We start from the raw sequence: 19,653 nt of genomic DNA, 5'->3' as shown, positions 1-19,653 counted from the left end.
CCCCATAGGGTTTCCAAGGCTGTATATCTTTATGGGAGCAGACTGCCACATCTTTCTCTGGAGGAGTGGCTGCTGGGCTCTAACATTTGACCTTTCAGTTAGCTGACCAGCACTTAACCACTGCACCACTTATCTGTAGTTCTGCAGATATTAAAAATGGTATCCTTTCTGAAGAAAAAGGTGACTTGACTATATAACAAACCAATTTGATACATTTTTCTTTTATAGTATCACTTATTTGCTGGAATACTTATGTTCTTATAAGCAAGTCTTCTACTGATGATCTTATCTTTTACTGCCTTATATGTTCATCCAGATAAAAACAAAACACAAAAAAAACCTGGTTGTTGTTAGGTGCCGTCAGGTCGGTTTTGACTCATAGCGACAACTGAATGAAACATAACCCAGTCCTGTGCCACCCTCCTGATTTTTGTTATGCTTGAGCCCATTGTTTCGGCCACTGTGTCAATCCATCTCATTGAGGGTCTTCCTCTTTTTCACTGACCCTTTATTTTACCAAGAATGATGTCCTTCTACAGGGACTAGTCCCTCCTGAAAACATATCCGAAGTATGTGAGATGAAATCTCACTATCCTTGCTTCTAAGGAGCATTCTGGCTGTACTTCTTCCAAGAAAGATTTGTTCATTCCTTTCACAGTCCATGGTATATTCAATATTCTTCACCAACACCCTAATTCAAAGTGTCGATTCTTCTTTGGTCTTCCTTATTCATTGCCCAGCTTTTGAGTGCAAATGAGTCAATTGAAAACACCAGGGCTGGGGTCAGGCACACCTTAGCCTTTAAAGTGATGTCTTTGGTTTTTAACACTTTAAAGCGGTCTTTTGCAGCAGATTTGCCAAGTGCAATGTGTAGTTTCTTTTCTTGACTGCTGCTTTCATGGGTGTTGATTGTACATCCAAGTAAAATGAAATCCTTGATAACTTTAATCTTTTTCTCCATTTATTGGCCCAGTTGTGAGGATTTTTGTTTTTATGTTGAGGTGTGTAATCCATACTGAAAACTGTGGTCTTTGAGCCTCATTAGTACGTGCTTCAAGTCCTTTTCACTTTCAGCAAGCAAGGTTGTGTCATCTTTTTAATGCAGGTTGTTAAGGAGTGTTCCTCCAATCCTAATTTCCCATTCTTCTTCATAGAGTCCAGCTTCTTGGATTATTTGCCCAGCATACAAATTGAATAAGTATGGTGAAAGGATACAACCCTGACGCACATCTTTCCTGACTTTAAATCTCGTGGCATCCCCATGTTCTGTTCCAACAACTGCCTCTTGATCTACGTACAGATTCCTCATGAGCACAATTAAGTGATCTGGATTTACCATTCTTCGCAATGTTATCCATAATTTGTTATGATCCACACATAACAAACTAGTGTCTCTTATAAAAATAGATTGCTGTTTATTCTTCTTTAGTCAAATATGAAAAAAAAAAACCTGGTAAATTGCATGAGTTTATATTAATTCCAATTGTTGACATATGTGTATGGTCTCATTTTACTGTCTTAATTTTGAAAGTTAATCTTTACATCATTTTTTTAAAGTGATAGTGATATCATCCCCCAAGCAAGACAAGCAAGCTTTCAATTGTGTTTCCCCTTTCTACAACTTTGTTGTGTTAATATTGTCAAAAATGTAAATTTTGAGTATATACATACATTTGTATATACACGCATATGTGTATACAAATGTATGTATATGTATATATATATGTATATAAAAAACCCAAACCAAGCCAAACCCACTGCCGATGAGTCGATTCTGACTCATAGTGACCCTATAGAACAGAGCAGAACTGCCCCATAGAGTTCCCGAGGAGGACCTGGCGGATTCGAACTGCTGACCTCTTGGTTAGCAGCCGTAGCACTTAACCACTATGCCACCAGGGTTTCCACCATATATATATATATATAAAAAATATATACACATACATATATTCTTTTTCTTTGCTTTGATCTTAGCTTTTTTTTTTTTTTTTAGACGACAATGAACTTTGTGAAGGCATTGGTCATCCCTGTTTCTCATATTTTTGTAGAATCCTATGGATTTTGTTATTTCAGAACTGATATTTGAGAACCTTAAAATTGTTATTGAAATGTATCTTTGCCTGGCAAAACTTTTTTATCTAGTATGCTTGATAAACAGAAGCCCTGGTAGCGCACAGTGGTTAAGTGCTTAGCTGCTAACTGAAAGGCTGGCGAATTTAACCCACCAGGCACTCTGCAGGAGAAAGATGTGGCCGTCTACGTTCATAGATTGCAGCCTTTGGAAACCCTATGGGGCTGTTCTACTCTGTCCTCGAGGGTTGCTATGAGTGGGAATCAACTCAACTGTAGTGGGGGTTTTTTTTTGGGGGGGGGCGTAATTGATAAAAGCTTTATTATGCCCTCATATTTAAATCATAATTTGTGTACAGAATTTCATGCTTAAACTTATTTTCTTTTAGTAATTTAAACATTATCCGAGTTTTCTCTTGTATCCAGCATTACTTTAACAAGGTCAAGGTCTTAGGCTAGTCTAATTGTTGTTCCTTTGAGGCAATCTTCTCTTTTTCTCTGAGAGTTTGTATACATGCTTGTTGTCTTTAATATTGTTAAAGTTCACCACAAGATGTTTAGATATGGAGTTTAGATGTACGTTTTTCCTTTTTTCTTCCATTTTGTACCTTATAGGCCATTGCATCTGAAGTCTTTCATCTTTCACTCTGGGATTTTTTTTGCCCATACTTCTACACATATCTGCCCGTATTTCCTCTCACCTACCTACTCTTTTTTGGTCCTAGTACTACTTTTTAGATGTTGGCACTCTTCACACTATCTTCCACATCTTTTAACCTTTTTCTTGTGTAAGTTAAAAAACATCTATGTTCTTTCCTGATTGCCTAAGGAAAATTTTCATTCAGGTTTTTCAATGCGCTAATTCATTCTGTCCCTGCATCTGTTTTACATTCTTTCCACATATTGTTTTCCTTATTTTAAATATTATATATTTCAAACCTAAAATTTCTACCTGCTAATTTGGATGTGTTTGTTCTTTGTTTAGTGTTTCTAATAGTTTTTTTTTTAGCCTTTTCTTTGCTATGGTCTAGGATCTGATATAATTTCACTTCCAGATGGCTGTTTAAATCCCTCAGTCCTGATAATTTTTAAAGCTGAATGTGTCATTTGGTATTAAAACGTGAATGATTATTGTGAATGGTTTGGGAAAAGGAGAAGTAGAGGCATACATGTCTGGCATCCTAGATGATTTAAGTCTGGGGTTCAGAGAGATGGGATAGAAAACAAAAAATACCCAGGAGATATGGTTAAAAACAATTTGACCAAATTCAAATTGGTCCTAAGTATACCTTGATTGAATTGATGACTTATTTGGACAAATAATATCCGACAATATCAGGCTTCATACTTACCTTTCAGAATTGATTTCCCCTTCCATCTAAAAATTTTATTTCAAAATGAGTTTCCAACTTGTAGTTATCTGAATGTATCTAAAAATAGTATATTATTAGGAAAAGCCTAAATTAATAAAACTCTTAAATAAGGTGTTAGCTTTACAAAAGAGTACATAAATATGACTGAATTATGGATTTTTTGGATGTGTGGATATGCCCCAGCATCCAGCTACCCTAGATGGCTCTGGCACCAACAAAACCAGCTCTCAGGCTAGGTAGGTACAGAAGACCTTCTCTCCAGCTTGGAGCAAGCTCCGCCTCTGGAGAAATCGCGCGTTTTCATCCAGGCGGCAGGGCAGCAGTGGGAAGGCATTATCTGTGGTCCCAGCCTGGGGGCAATGAAGGGGTTCTCCAGGACTGCAATGCTTCAGACTCAGGCTCTCAGGAACGTGGGGTTCGCTGCGGGCTCCTCACTCTCAAGGACTTGATCTCAGGAGGGTCCAAGGAAAGGCCTTCGGGTCCCTCAGCCAGGAAGGTTTCCCGGGGAGACTTTAGGGCGTGAAATGAGCAGCTTTCTAGGAATTTACAGTCCTGTCCGGAGCGACTGGCGGTGCCAAGGGGTCCTGGAGGCTCTTGAAGGAGATGGTGGTGCTGGAAGGTGGTGGTCCGGGTGTTCGCAAAGGTACGTGACCTGCCTGCGGCGTCTGTGCCTGGACTCAGATGCGGGAAACCTGCGGAGACCCTGGGTCAGACGGTGACCCTGGGTCACACGGTGACCTGGCGGAGTTTTGTGGCCGAGATCCAGGCGCTCCCTGCTCAGGCCCGTGGCTGCCCTGGAGCCTAAACCTTAACAGTCCCCCGTGCCCACCTCCAGAGCTCGCCTCTAAGACCCTGAGGCCCAGGCGGGCTGCTTCACCCAGCGCCTCCCGCGGGGAACGCGCGGAGGGAGACCAGGCCCACAGGGTGGGTGTTGCTCGATGAGTGCTGAAGGCAAAGGGGCGGCGGCGTGGCCCCCAAACTGCTCCCCTTCACCCTGAGACTCTGAGTCTGCACCCTTCAGCTCCAGTGCTAGCATTCCCAGGGACCCAAGCCTGGGCTGCCCTCAGCGTTTAGATGAAAGAGCAGCTGGGCCAGGAAAGGTGGGAATGAGAATCCCTTTGGGTGGAAATTGTGGCACTCGAGTTTCTCCTGGTGTTTCTCAGTGCTGGGGAAAGACACTGGCTTTAGAAATTGTTAATCTATGGGTCTGCTTTACAATAATATATTTCCATATTGCCAAATTCATTACATACCAGTGTTCACAGTATACTTCAGGCGACAAATATTTTATACTTAATCAACCAATACACCATTTTATAAACTATTGTCTCATGGGCAGCAGGGCAAAGGAGGCTGGAGATTCAAAGATAAATAGTAGAGAATATTATATCTGGCCTGGAGGGGCTTACACTTTACTGAAGGCCAAAGAGACCAAAACATTTCAGTTTAGTGAGTTAGCACTGACTTGGAGGCAGCTATGAGAGGCCCTAGAATGAAAAGAGGGATTCCTACCTGTAGCAAATGAAGCTTTCTCATTGAGAGAAGTGGGAGGAGAGAGGGTGTCAGGTAGTCACTTTTTTATGGGATGAGAAAGAGTCAAAACTGCAATTGGGTTGGGATTTTTGTACCTAATTAAAATGGACCTTGGCTGTTGAATATTCTGTATTTTTCAAAGCAAAGAGTAAGTTTTACTGTTTATTCTAGTAATTATGTGGTTTAAGATAACTGTGACAATGTCAGTACTAAGAAAGCTCTGTGCTCTTGCATTAACCCATTAAAAAAATGGATCAAACAGCCAGGTATTCTTTTACGTTCAGCTGGCTTAGAAATCAAATGATAGACACAGCATAAAGATTGCACAGTATTTCAGGAGAATTGTTTTTATTTAAAGAAAATCAAATCAAATTCCTGCACTTAACATTATCACACTTTTAAGAATAATACAACCAGTAGTCTAATAATAAATGTAAATGAGGTTAAAGATAAGCAAGTCGGCACCAGGAAAGGGTCTCAGGTATTAGCATTCTCAGACATGGGCAAGTTTCTAAACTGTCCGTGATCCTAGGGGTCCACAGCAAAGGAAAGGCCTGAGAGGGGAAGAGAAGGAACATGAAAGCAAACTACAAATGAGGGTACCATTATTCACATTAACAAAGCTCACTACACCGAGTTCATAATCCAGAAACACCCCTACGTGGCCTAGAGGTCTTTCTACATACTGAGGTAAGAGTGGGGATGAGGTAAAGAGACTGTACTGATTGTTCTCTTTGACACAAAAAAGTAGAAAAATTCCCTTGGAGCTAAGCAGCATGTCATTCCTCATTGTCCAAGAATCATTACAAAGTCCAATAACCCAGTTCCAACAGTGCCCCACATCCACCTCCCAGTAATATTTGCCGGATATAAAGGTCTGGGCTCCCCAGGCAAGAAAACTATTAGATCTTGTTGAATTGTGGTCCACATCAAGATGATCACCACTAAAGAGCACACGTCTCAGATCTTCAAACACGGGAACATGGCAAGTGACTATTTCATGGTCCAACGAAATATACACTGCAGAAAGAAAAACAAAAAAAAACAGTTACCAAGTCCTGAAGGAAAGGGGCTTTACACAGTGTCTTACTTTTGGTGGCATATTTCATTTGGATGATTATGATTGATTACTGTGTAGATACCCCAGTAACACAGTGCTGTGGAATCGATTCCGACTCATAGCGACCCTATAGGACAGAATAGAACTCCCCCACAGAGTTTCCAAGGAGCGCCTGGCAGATTTGAACTGCTGACCCTTTGATTAGCAGCTGTAGCACTTAACCACTACACCACGAGGGTTTCCAGCTTATTAGAACGTATCATATTTGGCTTTTCCTCAGATTTTATTTAGCTTTTTCTAAAATGGAAATTTTGATTCTAAAAGTTTCCTGAAATGAAAACATAGATGCAGTAATGGAGAAAAAGGACCCGGAGGTGCTATTGCACCAAAGGGCTGTCTGTTACCTTGGAAACGAGTGAGCCTGTTTATCAATCCAGTGATGGGCCACAAACTGATGTCTGGGTTCAGTGGCTGGGGCACGTGCAGCTGCACCAGCTCACTCCTGCAAAGAAGAAGACTCAGTTACTGTTACTGGGCCCAGAGTTTTCATCCCAGTGATTATGTCAGTGTTCCACTAAAGATGCTCCCTCAGGATCCTCACAATTATGTTCCCTGAATGGGGGAGATGCTGCAAATGGCAATTTATTTTCTGAAAATAAGATCTAATCCCACTAAAATCGAATCTGCCATTCAGTCCTGGTATACAATTACATCTCAGTCATGACTGTGTCTGGTTACTTCCTCCCAACTACAGGGGTTGGGTGTGAAAAATGACCTGATGACCAGGAAGACATACTGCACAAGACCGCTGTGGTTTTTAATCCACACCAGTCACCCCTGACATGTGTTCATACTTGTGAAAATCATAAGCAGCAATGGAATTGTCAACATACAACTTCTATGTAGACACCTGCAATTAACACCACCACCCCGCTTCTTCTTAGGCTAGACAACCAAGCCTTCTCTACCTTTTGAGAAAGATAAGTAGACTCTGAGATTATATTATTATAATAAATAAATTATGCTCCCGCTCAGTATAATCACTGTCACAATTCTTACAACTAAAATATAGGTGCAACCTTACCTTTTCATCAGGTCTGTGAAATGCTGCAAAAGAATAAAGAAAGTTTTAGTATTTATTTAACAAGATTCATAGTGTTCTCACATAAAACCCTAATCCAACGCATAGGGTAACCCAAACATGATGGCAGTGTTTATCAAAGACATGGAAACAGAATAAGAAAATATATTGTATAGATTCCCAAATTTGTTAATACTGTCAAATCAAGATACAAATGTAAATGTATTAAAATAAGGCTCTCCGTTGTAGTTTTTCAGTCATTGAATGCATATTAGGAGAATTTTTAGAAGAGTACTTTCTCTGGGGTGGTAATGCCTACTTTTTTTACAAAGCTTCACTGCTTCTGAATGAGGCAAGATTGACCCTTGATCTGCAGTATTACCTGGATAGACAGTATCCTTATCGTGTCATCAGAGAGCAGATTCCAAGCCAATGATGGAAGACAAAGAGAATGCAGACATCATTTCCAAGCAGTGCCTTGACTCCCCTTCCTTTGTCCTTACCTGGAGCAGTTCCATGTCTGGTTTATGGCACATTTCCTTCAGCTCCTCATACATTCCCCTTAGGAGTTTCCCCTTCAGGGCCATAGTGTTTTCACTTTCCTGGAGTTGTTGAAAAATCTCTTTGCTTTCCTTTTCTAGCCTCTCTAAATATTTTTGCTCTTCTTCATAGAGCAATAAATGCACTTTTCGATATTCAGCATGGATCATCTTCCTGCGTAGATTCACATAACCCTGAATTGGTAGTGAATACATGGAATATTTACTAGGTTGTCTTCGTCCATGTCTTCTAAACTACAGTTTTGTCTTCTGTCAATTTGCTATGTTTATTAAACCAAAAATTTGGGGGTTTCTTTTGCTTTTTTTCTTTTCTTCCACTTAATTATTTCTTTAATTTCAACAATAGTAATATCTCCAACCACTTCCCTCAAATGTCCACATTTTCTTTTAAAAAAGGAATTTTTGGTTTTATGCTTAATTGTCTTATATAATATACTGTTGTTACTGTGTGCCATTGAGTCTATTCTGACTCACTGAGACCCTATGAGGCAGAGTAGAACTGCCCATAGTACTTTCAAGGCTGTGATCTTTACAGAAGCAAATTGCCACATCTTTTTCCAGTGGAGCAGCTGGTGAGTGCAAACCTTCATCCTGTTGGTTAGCACGTCAGAGTTTAACCATTGTGCCACCAGGGCTCCTAAACATGTAACATACTAAAACCTACTTACTACTAAGAGTTTCTAGTCTCCTTTATCCTCACATACTCTGTAGAGTAACTCTTCACTTTCAAGAATAGCCAATATTATATCATAGGATAAGATGTAACCTTTCTAAAAATTTTACCACCAGGTCCACAAATTGCATACTACCCAGAACCTTGTCTATCTCTATGTGTTCAATTTGCTCTTTTTATCCAAGGTCACGCATGCCACTTAGCCAACTTCCATAGGGTCCTTAGAGGCATTGTTCAACAGACAACCCCCTTTCAGTATTCATTCCCTCCGTCTTATGTTCAGTTTGTTTCCTTACTTTCCTCTCAACTTTTCAAATATGCTTTATTTACGCCGATTGTCTTGAAACAAATCAAAACGTCTAATATTGACCACATGTGTATATTTACTGTGCTTATTTGTGAAACTCTGGATCTTTCATCAGTTCAATGAAATCTCTCTTCCATTCCCAACACTTTACTGAAACCAGACTTTTCATCTCATCAAGATCCTCCTTTGTTGAATCCAAACATTTATTTCCATATTACTAAGGCTTTCCTTACAGTTTACCAACCCTTCCTTGTATAAAACCCATGTAACTAGTCTTCGAACAAATCCTTTGGTGGTTTTCCTCTATCAGTCCACTTTTACCAGTGCCCCTTTCCTAGCCGGACACATCAGCACAGGGAGTCCTCAAGTTATTTTTTTTCTTCCACCTGAAAATTTTTTTCTCTCTAAAAATTCTCATCGTGTGCTCTCATCTACTCCAAAACCTAGAATATGCTGATGATAGTGAAATATCCCGGTCCAGACTCAGTCATTCTCATCCAATTGCTTACTACATATTTCAACTTGGATAGCTCACAAAATCTTAAAAGCTAACACGTCTCAACCTAAATTTATTATCCCACCAAATCCAACCCAACTTCACCTCCTCCATTACTAACCTCAGGTTGCCTCAGTTTCAAAGCCAAATACGTCTCTCATTCTTGATTTTACCCTTTTAACATTGTACCTCAAACAAATCTCTATTTTCTGGTATTCCCTATCAAGAATCTCTCTTGAATCCTTTCACTTCCCATTGTTGGTGATCAATTTATTTCTGATCTTTTCTATAAGGATTCTTGCAACTACTTCTACTTGCTTTCTTGGCTTACATTTTGAAATTTTCCAACCCTGTCTCTCTAAACTGCAGACTGAATGAACTTTACAAAAAATAATCATGATCATATTTGTTTATTTAAAATCCTTCAGAGGCTTTCATTTGTACTCAGAATATACTTGAACTTATTAGTATATGCTAGGTGAACATGCAGTATATGGCATGAACTTATCTTTGTCTCTTAATATGGGACTCGATTGATCCTCTCTCTTTATACACTCCTGTCATATTAAACTTAAGGCTCCCCAATAAGCAAGCAGTCTGTCTCCTTTTTTTCTGTCTCCTTGAGTCTGGTTCATTCCACGTCCAATTCCATTCACCCGGCATGCTTATGTTACTATATTTCTCATAAATAAGTCACATTCAAATTTCACATCAGAACTCAGGGCCTTTACAATAGAGAAGGAAAGGCAAGTTTGGGGCAGGAAAATACCTTTAGTTTGAGACATGTTCAATTTCATTCTCTCTACCAGATAGGTACCTGCCTCTGTTTCTAACCTCTTAGAAGCCAACAGATATTATGATTTTAGCTCAATTTTTTACTGTATAAATACAATGTGTCCTAAGATGTTTCTGAGGGAAAGAGTCCCTTACTTACCTCCCAAGTTCTGATTTTGCTGGTTTCTCTGTTAAGATTTCTCTGATTTCCTTGTGTCTTTTCCCATACAGCCCTCATTTGTTTGAGGAGCTTTTGCTGCAAAAAAAACCATGAAGGTGGGCATTAAAGAAGCTAATATTGAAGATATTGGATCCACTGATGGAGAGGGGCAGAAATGTGAAGTAAATGAGCACTGAAGAGCTCAGAGGAGCTGCTGCATTTTCACTGCTTAATTGTCAAATCTTGGAAACTTTTTTCTAACAGTAGAATAAAGATCTTATCGTGTTAAGGGTCTTCTACCACTGAGATATCTGGCCCTCAAATTTTATGTCCCCTGACCAATTTTCCTAACTGAATCTTCCTTCAGATTTAGTTGTCTGATGCTAGTTCTTGCTTCCTTCTCTTGTAGTTTTTAGCTATAAACCAGTGTTTCTAAATGGATTTCATTAGATTAGGCTGTTGGCAATCATGGTTAGAGTTACTAATAACGATAAATGGAATTTAAGGATTTGTTCACCTCAGTCTTACAATGGATTATCGTAATTCCAACCACCACCAACATCATCATCATTATTAACACTAGTTGTAAGATGTTAAATGGTAAGAATATAAGCTATATAAGATTGGTGACAATTTTTCTTTCCTGATTTATCCCTAGTGACTAACATATAAACCCAAACCAAACCCATTGCCACCGAGTCGATTCCAACTCATAGTGACCCTATAAGACAGAGTGGAATTGCCCCATAGTGTTTCTAAGGAGTGCTTGGTGAATTCCAACTGCCCACCTTTTGGTTAGCAGCCATAGCTCTTAACCACCATGTCACCAGGGTTGGTGACTAGCATATAAAACTCAGTAAATATGTATGTTACATGAATGACTAATAATTATGTTCACTTTCTTCTTCCTAGTCTCTCAGGTATGGGATGCCCCAGGTTCAACCTCCTTTGACATCCATTGCTTACCCGGTATTCCTCAGCAGTCCAATCAATGGAACAGTGTCTGTGAGCCTTGTGCTCCTTAGACTTGCAGCAGAGCAAGCAGAGTACGTCTTTGACAACTTCACAGAAGAAGTTCTTTGTTTTCATGTGTATCCCACACATCTGTTGTGCAGAACTTGGTAAGTAGGAGAGTCTTGCTCTTCTGGCGAGGAACACTTGTGTCTTCAAAACTATGTTGGTTTTAAAGTTCATTTCATATGATGATTCCATGCACACGGGGCAGCAAGGAGGATTTGGGGCTTCCTCCCAGCGGATACAGAGACAGGGCCTGCAAAAGCTGTGCCCGCAGCCTATGGTGACTGGATCTATGAAATACCTCATGCAGATGGAGCAGAAGAATTCATTCTGGAGGAAGTTTGAATACTTGTTTCTGAGGAGAGAAAAGAAAAAAAAAAGACAGAAAATTATTTTCTAATGTTTTTTTAAAGAAGTGCTTTGTCAAAATTCTCAACAATACTCCTGAGTGTGAAATTAGTATTAATATGTTATATAAGGCAGAAAACAGATGCTGGGGAACAGAGATTCTTCATGATCTTCAGCTAAAGCTAATTTTTCAACCATGGTCTTTACCACCATGGTTCCAGATCCCTAGTAAAATTCCATTTTTGTTTATTTATGTCGTCTACTCTAAATGGACATGGGAATCGGTAATTCACTTCTAGTTCCCACCAACAGAGAGTGGGTCCTATTTTATGTAACATAATCGTAACGGTCCTTCTGTCAGTGATTGGTTATAAGGGTCATTTGAGTCTGTTTTCTGCAGTACGATATGGAAGGATGACTATTAGGAGAATTCTACAAGAGGTTTCCTTGCTTCTAAAAAGAAACTCTGTCCAGAGACAACTGGCTCTGGACGGTGTTTGTATATGATGCCTGGAACTGACATTTTGTGACACAATGTTCACAAGCCTAGAGTCAAAAGCAAACACCCTGATGATAACAGAGAATTGAAAGAAACTGGGTCTTTGACAATGTCCTGGGGGCACTAAATAAACCATCTTAGGAGATGACAGTAAATGTAAAATGACTTATGGAAATAGAAAATTATTTTACCACCACCATAATAATCATTTATTGGGGCAAGAATCATCGGTTGCTGTTAAAATCATTGGGTGAAAAAGTATTACCTCTAACAACTCCTTGTTAATAAGTACCTCTCCTTTAAGCACCATCAAGTAATATATTGAATTCATTTTTTTAAATAAAGAAATATGTGCTTTCTGTTAAAATAATTTATGATTAAAAGTTTTGCTTTAATTGCTGGGCTATCGTCATCTGAGAAATTGAATGGGAAGAGGAGCATATTTCCAGGGCTGAACACTTATTGTTTGGTCCTTGAAGTAAACAATTGCTTTACTGAATAATCATAAACCCAGATTTAGTATACCACTTTAAAAAATGGGTAGCAATGTGGTAACCATAACTGTAGGTATATTTAGAAATTAACATTTGTGAGATAATTTATGAACTTATGCATTGAGAACCATAAAATCTTAAGTGATATCAGATATAAAGCCATTTACATAAAGCTAGGATGCCTGAAATGTGAAAGAAGGTTTGAGGGACATGGGAAAAGTTTAAACTAGCTCTCTGTGGAATAGATAAGGCACTGACCAAGAAGTCATTATTAATGTGGTATTATCTATATTGACAACATTAATGATGATAACTTTAAACGGATAGTAGAAGCCGATATTTATTGTTTACTAATTACAGGCATTTCTCTGATCCCTTTAATCTGGGTTACCTATTCTAATCCTCCCAATGATACTATTCATTCATTTTCTATCCTTACCAACACTTTATAATGCGAAATCTTGACACAGTGTGAATGAATTACTTGTCTAACATCACACATCAAATTAAATTACTGATTCAGTATTCAAATGCAGGTCTTATTGAAAGCAAAAAAAAAATTTTAATTTTAGTGTCCAATATTAACATTAAATCAATCAACATTTACTGATATCTACATTTTATAGGCAGTAATCTCTTGTGCAGATACAGTGGTAAATAAGACAATATTCTGGTACTCAGTGGCTCACAGTTTTGTGGGTGATAAAAAATAAGTAAAAAAAAGGAAAAGGAATTGTTGGGTGAATTCAGAGAGCCCTCACATATCTATCACTTGTTTACATTCAACATTGTTAGTTTTCTGCAGTCCTCGATAGTTTCCAAACACTTTATAATCCATGTCTGAAAACTAAAATTCATATCTGAAAACTGAAGAGACATCATTTTAAACATTCTTGAAGTTTTCAAAGATTTCATTTTCCTTGGATCCACAAACAACACCCATTGAAGCAGCAGTCAAGAATTCAAACGATGTATTGCATTGGGCAAATCTGCTGCAAAGACCTCTTTAAAGTATAAAGAGCAAAGAAGATGTCATCTTGAGGACTAAGGTGCGCCTCACCCAAGCTCCGGTATTTTCACTCACCTCATATGCATGCTAAAACTGAACATTGAATAAGACAGACCAAAGAATTGATGCATTTGAATTGTGGTGTTGGCAAAGAATGTTGAATATACCATGGACTGCCAGAAGAACAAACAAATCTGTTTTGGGAGAAGTACAGTCAGAATTCTTCTTGGAAGGAAGGATGTATAGACTTTGTCTGACGTATTTTGGACATGTTATCAGTAGGGAATTGTTAATGGAGAAGGATGTCATGCTTCATAAAGCAGAGGGTCATCAAAAATGTAGAAGAGGAGGCGGGGCCAAGATGGCGGACTAGTTAGACACTGCCTCGGATCCCTCTTGCAACAGAGACTCAGAAAAACAAGTGAATCCGTCACATACATAACAATCTACGAACCCTTAACAACAAACACAGATTTAGAGACGGAGAATGAACAAATACGGGGAAGCAGGAACTGTTCTTGGAGCCTGGAGCTGGCGTCCCAGTCAGGTTACCTTGGCGTCGGGCTTAGGTCTGGGCCCAAGGGAGATGAACTTAAAATCTTGTGACGGTGCAAAAAAGGGGTGCAGCCCTACCCCCCTGAACTGACCCCGGGAGGGGGCCCAGCCGTCCGTGCACACAACTATCACCCCTACTTCTCGAGGTGGATAGGTGTTAGGGTGCAGCACACACTTGATGACCCAAAATCAGATTCTAGTCGAGAATAGTGAATAGACTCAGGCATGTATATCTGGCAACAGCCCAAACCAGCTGGTAATAGGTCATAAGTAAGTCAAGGGCTACAACAAACAAGACAGCACAATCTAGTAGCCCATCCATGTATATTGAAAGAAAACAAAACAAGATAAGACTCAGTGAGCAATTATAGAATAAACCACTTCTGTATCTTAGTGATGGCATGGAGACAGCAGTCGATATCAAACCACATAAAGAAGCAGACCATGACAGCTTCTACAACCCCCCAAACAAAAGAATCAAAATCTTTCCCAAATGAAGATACAATCCTGGAATTATCAGATACAGAATATAAAAAACTAATTTACAGAATGCTTCAGGACATCAGGGATGACCTCAGAAATGAAATAAGGCAAACTGCAGAAAAAGCCAAAGAACACACTGATAAAACAGTTGAAGAACTCAAAAAGATTATTCAAGAATATAGTGGAAAAATTAATAAGTTGCAAGAATCCATAGAGAGACAGCATGTAGAAATCCAAAAGATTAACAATAAAATTACAGAATTAGACAATGCAATAGGAAGTCAGAGGAGCAGACTCGAGCAATTAGAATGCAGAGTGGGAAATCTGGAGGACCAGGGAATTAACACCAACATAGCTGAAAAAAAAATCAGATAAAAGAAAAAAAAAAAAAAAAATGAAGAAACCCTAAGAATCATGTGGGACTCTATGAAGAAGGATAACTTGTGTGTGATTGGAGTCCCAGAACGGGAGGTAGGACAGAAAACACAGAGAAAATAGTTGAAGATCTGCTGACAGAAAACTTCCCTGAGATCATGAAAGATGAAAGGATATCTATCCAAGATGCTCATCGAACCCCATTTAAGATTGATCCAAAAAGAAAAACACCAAGACATATTATCATCAAACTTGCCAAAACCAAAGATAAACAGAAAATTTTAAAAGCAGCCAGGGAGAAAAGAAAGGTCTCCTTCAAGGGAGAATCAATAAGAATGAGTTCACAATACTCAGTAGAAACCATGCAGGCAAGAAGGTGATGGGATGACATATACAGAGCACTGAAGGAGAAAAACTGCCAGCCAAGGATCATATATCCAGCAAAACTCTCTCTGAAATATGAAGGCGAAATTAAGAGATTTACAGATAAACACAAGCTTAGAGAATTTGCAAAAACCAAACCAAAGCTACAAGAAATACTAAAGGAAATTGTTTGGTCAGAAAACCAATAATATCAGATACCAGCACAATACAAGGTCACAAAACAGAACATTCTGATATCAACTCAAATAGGGAAATCACAAAAACACATTAAGATTAATTAAAAAAAAATGCTCATAACAGGGAATCATTGAAGTCGATATGTAAAAGATCACACTAATCAAAAACAGGGACTAAATACAGGTGGCATAGAACTGCCATATGGAGAGTGATACAAGGCGATACAGGACAATACAAGTTAGATTTTTACTCAGAAAAATAGGGGTAAATATTAAGATGACCACAAAGAGGTATAACAACTCCATAACTCAAGATAAAAGCCAAGAAAAACGTTAACAACTCAACAAACATAAAGTCAAACACTACGAAAATGAGGATCTCACAATTTACTAAGAAAAACGTCTCAGCACAAAACAGTAAGTGGAAAAATGAAATTGTCAACAACACACATAAAAAGGCATCAAAATGACAACACTAAATGCTTATTTATGTATAATTACGCTGAATGTAAATGGACTAAATGCACCAATAAAGAGACAGAGAGTCAGAGACTGGATAAAGAAACACGATCCATCTATATGCTGCCTACAAGAGACACACCTTAGACTTAGAGACACAAACAAACTAAAACTCAAAGGATGGAAAAAATATATCAAGCAAACAATAAGCAAAAAAGAAGAGGAGTAGCAATATTAATTTCTGACAAAATAGACTTTAGACTTAAATCCACCACAAAGGATAAAGAAGGACACTACATAATGATAAAAGGGACAATTGATCAGGAAGACATAACCATATTAAATATTTACGCACCCCATGACAGGGCTGCAAGATACATAAATCAAATTTTAACAGAACTGAAAAGTGAGATAGACACCTCCACAATTATAGTAGGAGACTTCAACACACCACTTTCGGAGAAGGACAGGACATCCAGTAAGAAGCTCAATAGAGACACGGAAGATCTACTTACAACAATCAACCAACTTGACCTCATTGACTTATACAGAACTCTCCACCCAACTGCTGCAAAGTATACTTCTTTTTCTAGCGCACATGGAACGTTCTCTAGAATAGACCACATATTAGGTCATAAAACAAACCTTTGCAGAATCCAAAACATCAAAATATTGCAAAGCATCTTCTCAGACCACAAGGCAATAAAATGAGAAATCAATAACAGAAAAACTAGGGAAAAGAAATCAAATACTTGGAAACAGAACAATACACTCTTGAAAAAAGACTGAGTTATAGAAGACATCAAGGAGGGAATAAGGAAATTCCTAGAATGCAACGAGAATGAAAATACTTCCTATCAAAAGCTCTGGGACACAGCAAAAGCAGTGCTCAGAGGCCAATTTATATCGATAAATGCACACATACAAAAAGAAGAAAGAGCCAAAATCAGAGAACTGTCCCTACAACTTGAACAAATAGAAACTGAGCAACAAAAGAAGCCATCAGGCACCAGAAGAAAACAAATAATAAAAATTAGAGCTGAACTAAATGAATTAGAGAACAGAAAAACAATCGAAAGAATTAACAAAGCCAAAAGCTGGTTCTTTGAAAAAATTAACAAAATTGATAAACCATTGGCTAGACTGACTAAAGAAATACAGGAAAGGAAACAAATCACCCGAATAAGAAACGAGAAGGGCCACATCACAACAGACCCAACAGAAATTAAAAGAATCATATCAGATTACTACGAAAAATTGTACTCTAACAAATTTGCAAACCTAGAAGAAATGGATGAATTCCTGGAAAAACACTACCTACCTAAACTAACACATTCAGAGGTAGAACAACTAAATAGACCCACAGCAAAAAAAGAGGTTGAAACGGTAATCAAAAAACTCCCAACAAAAACAAAAGCCCTGGCCCGGACGGCTTCACTGAAGAGTTCTACCAAACTTTCAGAGAAGAGTTAACACCACTACTACTAAAGGTATTTCAAAGCATAGAAAATGACGGAATACTACCCAACTCGTTCTATGAAGCCACCATCTCCCTGATACCAAAACCAGGTAAAGACATTACAAAAAAAGAAAATTACAGACCTATATCCCTCATGAACATAGATGCAAAAATCCTCAACAAAATTCTAGCCAATAGAATTCAACAACATATCAAAAAAATAATTCACCACGACCAAGTGGGAGTTATACCAGGTATGCAAGGCTGGTTTAATATTAGAAAAACCATTAATGAAATTCACCACATAAATAAAACAAAAGACAAAAACCACATGATCTTATCAATTGATGCAGAAAAGGCATTTGACAAAGTCCAACACCCATTTATGATAAAAACTCTCACCAAAATAGGAATTGAAGGAAAATTCCTCAACATAACAAAGGGCATCTATGCAAAGCCAACAGCCAACATCAGTCTAAATGGAGAGAACCTGAAAGCATTTCCCTTCAGAATGGGAACCAGACAAGGATGCCCTTTATCACCGCTCTTATTCAACATTGTGCTAGAAGTCCTAGCCAGAGCAATTAGGCTAAAAAAAGCTAGACAAAGAAATAAAGGGCATCCAGATTGGCAAGGAGGAAGTAAAATTATCTCTATTTGCAGATGACATGATCTTATACACAGAAAACCCTAAGGAATCCTCCAGAAAACTACTGAAACTAATAGAAGAGTTTGGCAGAGTCTCAGGTTATAAGATAAACATACAAAAATCACTTGGATTCCTCTACATCAACAAAAAGAACATCGAAGAGGAAATAACCAAATCAATACCATTCACAGTAGCCCCCAAGAAGATAAAATACTTAGGAATAAATCTTACCAAGGATGGAAAAGACCTATACAAAGAAAACTACAAAGCTCTACTACAAGAAATTCAAAAGGACATACTTAAGTGGAAAAACATACCTTGCTCATGGATAGGAAGACTTAACATAGTAAAAATGTCTATTCTACCAAAAGCCATCTATACATACAATGCACTTCCGATCCAAATTCCAATGTCATTTTTTAAGGTGATAGAGAAACAAATCACCAACTTCATATGGAAGGGAAAGAAGCCTCGGATAAGCAAAGCATTACTGAAAAAGAAGAAAGTGGGAGGCCTCACTCTACCTGATTTCAGAACCTATTATACAGCCACAGTAGTCAAAACAGCCTGGTATTGGTACAACAACAGGCACATAGACAAGTGGAACAGAATTGAGAACCCAGATATAAATCCATCCACATATGAGCAGCTGATATTTGACAAAGGCCCAGTGTCAGTTAATTGGGGAAAAGATAGTCTTTTTAACAAATGGTGCTGGCATAACTGGATATCCATTTGCAAAAATTGAAACAGGACCCATACCTCACACCAAGCACAAAAACTAACTCCAAGTGGATCAAAGACCTAAACATAAAGACTAAAACGATAAAGATCATGGAAGAAAAAATAGGGACAACCTTAGGAGCCCTAATACAAGGTATAAACAGAATACAAAACATTACCAATAATGATGAAGAGAAACCCGATAACTGGGAGCTCCTAAAAATCAAACACCTATGCTCATCTAAAGACTTCACCAAAAGAGTAAAAAGACCACCTACAGACTGGGAAAGAATTTTCAGCTATGACATCTCCGATCAGCGCCTGATCTCTAAAATCTATATGATTCTGTCAAAACTCAACCACAAAAAGACAAACAACCCAATCAAGAAGTGGGCAAAGCATATGAACACACACTTCACTAAAGAAGATATTCAGGCAGCTAACAGATACATGAGAAAATGCTCTCAATCATTAGCCATTAGAGAAATGCAAATTAAAACCACCATGAGATTCCATCTCACTCCAACAAGGCTGGCATTAATCCAAAAAACACAAAATAATAAATGTTGGCGAGGCTGCGGAGAGATTGGAACTCTTATACACTGCTGGTGGGAATGTCAAATGGTACAACCACTTTGGAAATCTATCTGGCGTTATCTTAAACAGAAATAGAACTACCATACAACCCAGAAATCCCACCCCTCGGAATATACCCTAGAGAAATAAGAGCCTTCACACAAACAGATATATGCACACCCATGTTTATTGCAGCTCTGTTTACAATAGCAAAAAGCTGGAAGCAACCAAGGTGTCCATCTACGGATGAATGGGTAAATAAATTGTGGTATATTCACACAATGGAATACTATGCATCGATAAAGAACAGTGATGAATCTGTGAAACATTTCATAACATGGAGGAACCTGGAAGGCATTA

General features: G+C 38.4%; 1 protein-coding gene across 1 annotated transcript; it reads right to left on the bottom strand.

Moving 5' to 3' along the window:
• Positions 1 to 4,974: 4,974 nt before the first annotated feature.
• On the bottom strand, positions 4,975 to 11,098 carry LOC100668799 (tripartite motif-containing protein 77-like). The gene is made up of 4 exons (XM_064288818.1): positions 7,621 to 11,098; positions 7,121 to 7,143; positions 6,441 to 6,538; positions 4,975 to 5,996 (listed from the first exon to the last, which is right to left on the bottom strand). Exons 1-4 carry the CDS (start codon positions 7,870 to 7,872, stop codon positions 5,488 to 5,490), a joined length of 882 nt encoding a protein of 293 aa, XP_064144888.1. The 5' UTR covers positions 7,873 to 11,098; the 3' UTR covers positions 4,975 to 5,487.
• Between the last annotated feature and the right edge of the window lie 8,555 nt (positions 11,099 to 19,653).

Source organism: Loxodonta africana, chromosome 7 (genome assembly GCF_030014295.1).
Source record: "Loxodonta africana isolate mLoxAfr1 chromosome 7, mLoxAfr1.hap2, whole genome shotgun sequence".
NCBI lineage: Eukaryota > Metazoa > Chordata > Mammalia > Proboscidea > Elephantidae > Loxodonta > Loxodonta africana.
Note: the sequence above shows the minus strand (reverse complement) of the source record. Positions and strands in the feature narration are given on the sequence as shown.

What these genes read in the sequence shown, in the direction of transcription:
- LOC100668799 (XM_064288818.1), bottom strand. Translation starts at nt 7,872, where the DNA reads ATGTATTCACTACCAATTCAGGGTTATGTGAATCTACGCAGGAAGATG. An exon ending in CAGACATGGAACTGCTCCAG is followed by an intron (nt 7,144 to 7,620) that starts GTAAGGACAAAG and finishes ATTCTTTTGCAG; the next exon opens with CATTTCACAGACCTGATGAA. An exon ending in CAGGCTCACTCGTTTCCAAG is followed by an intron (nt 5,997 to 6,440) that starts GTAACAGACAGC and finishes TTCTTTCTGCAG; the next exon opens with TGTATATTTCGTTGGACCAT.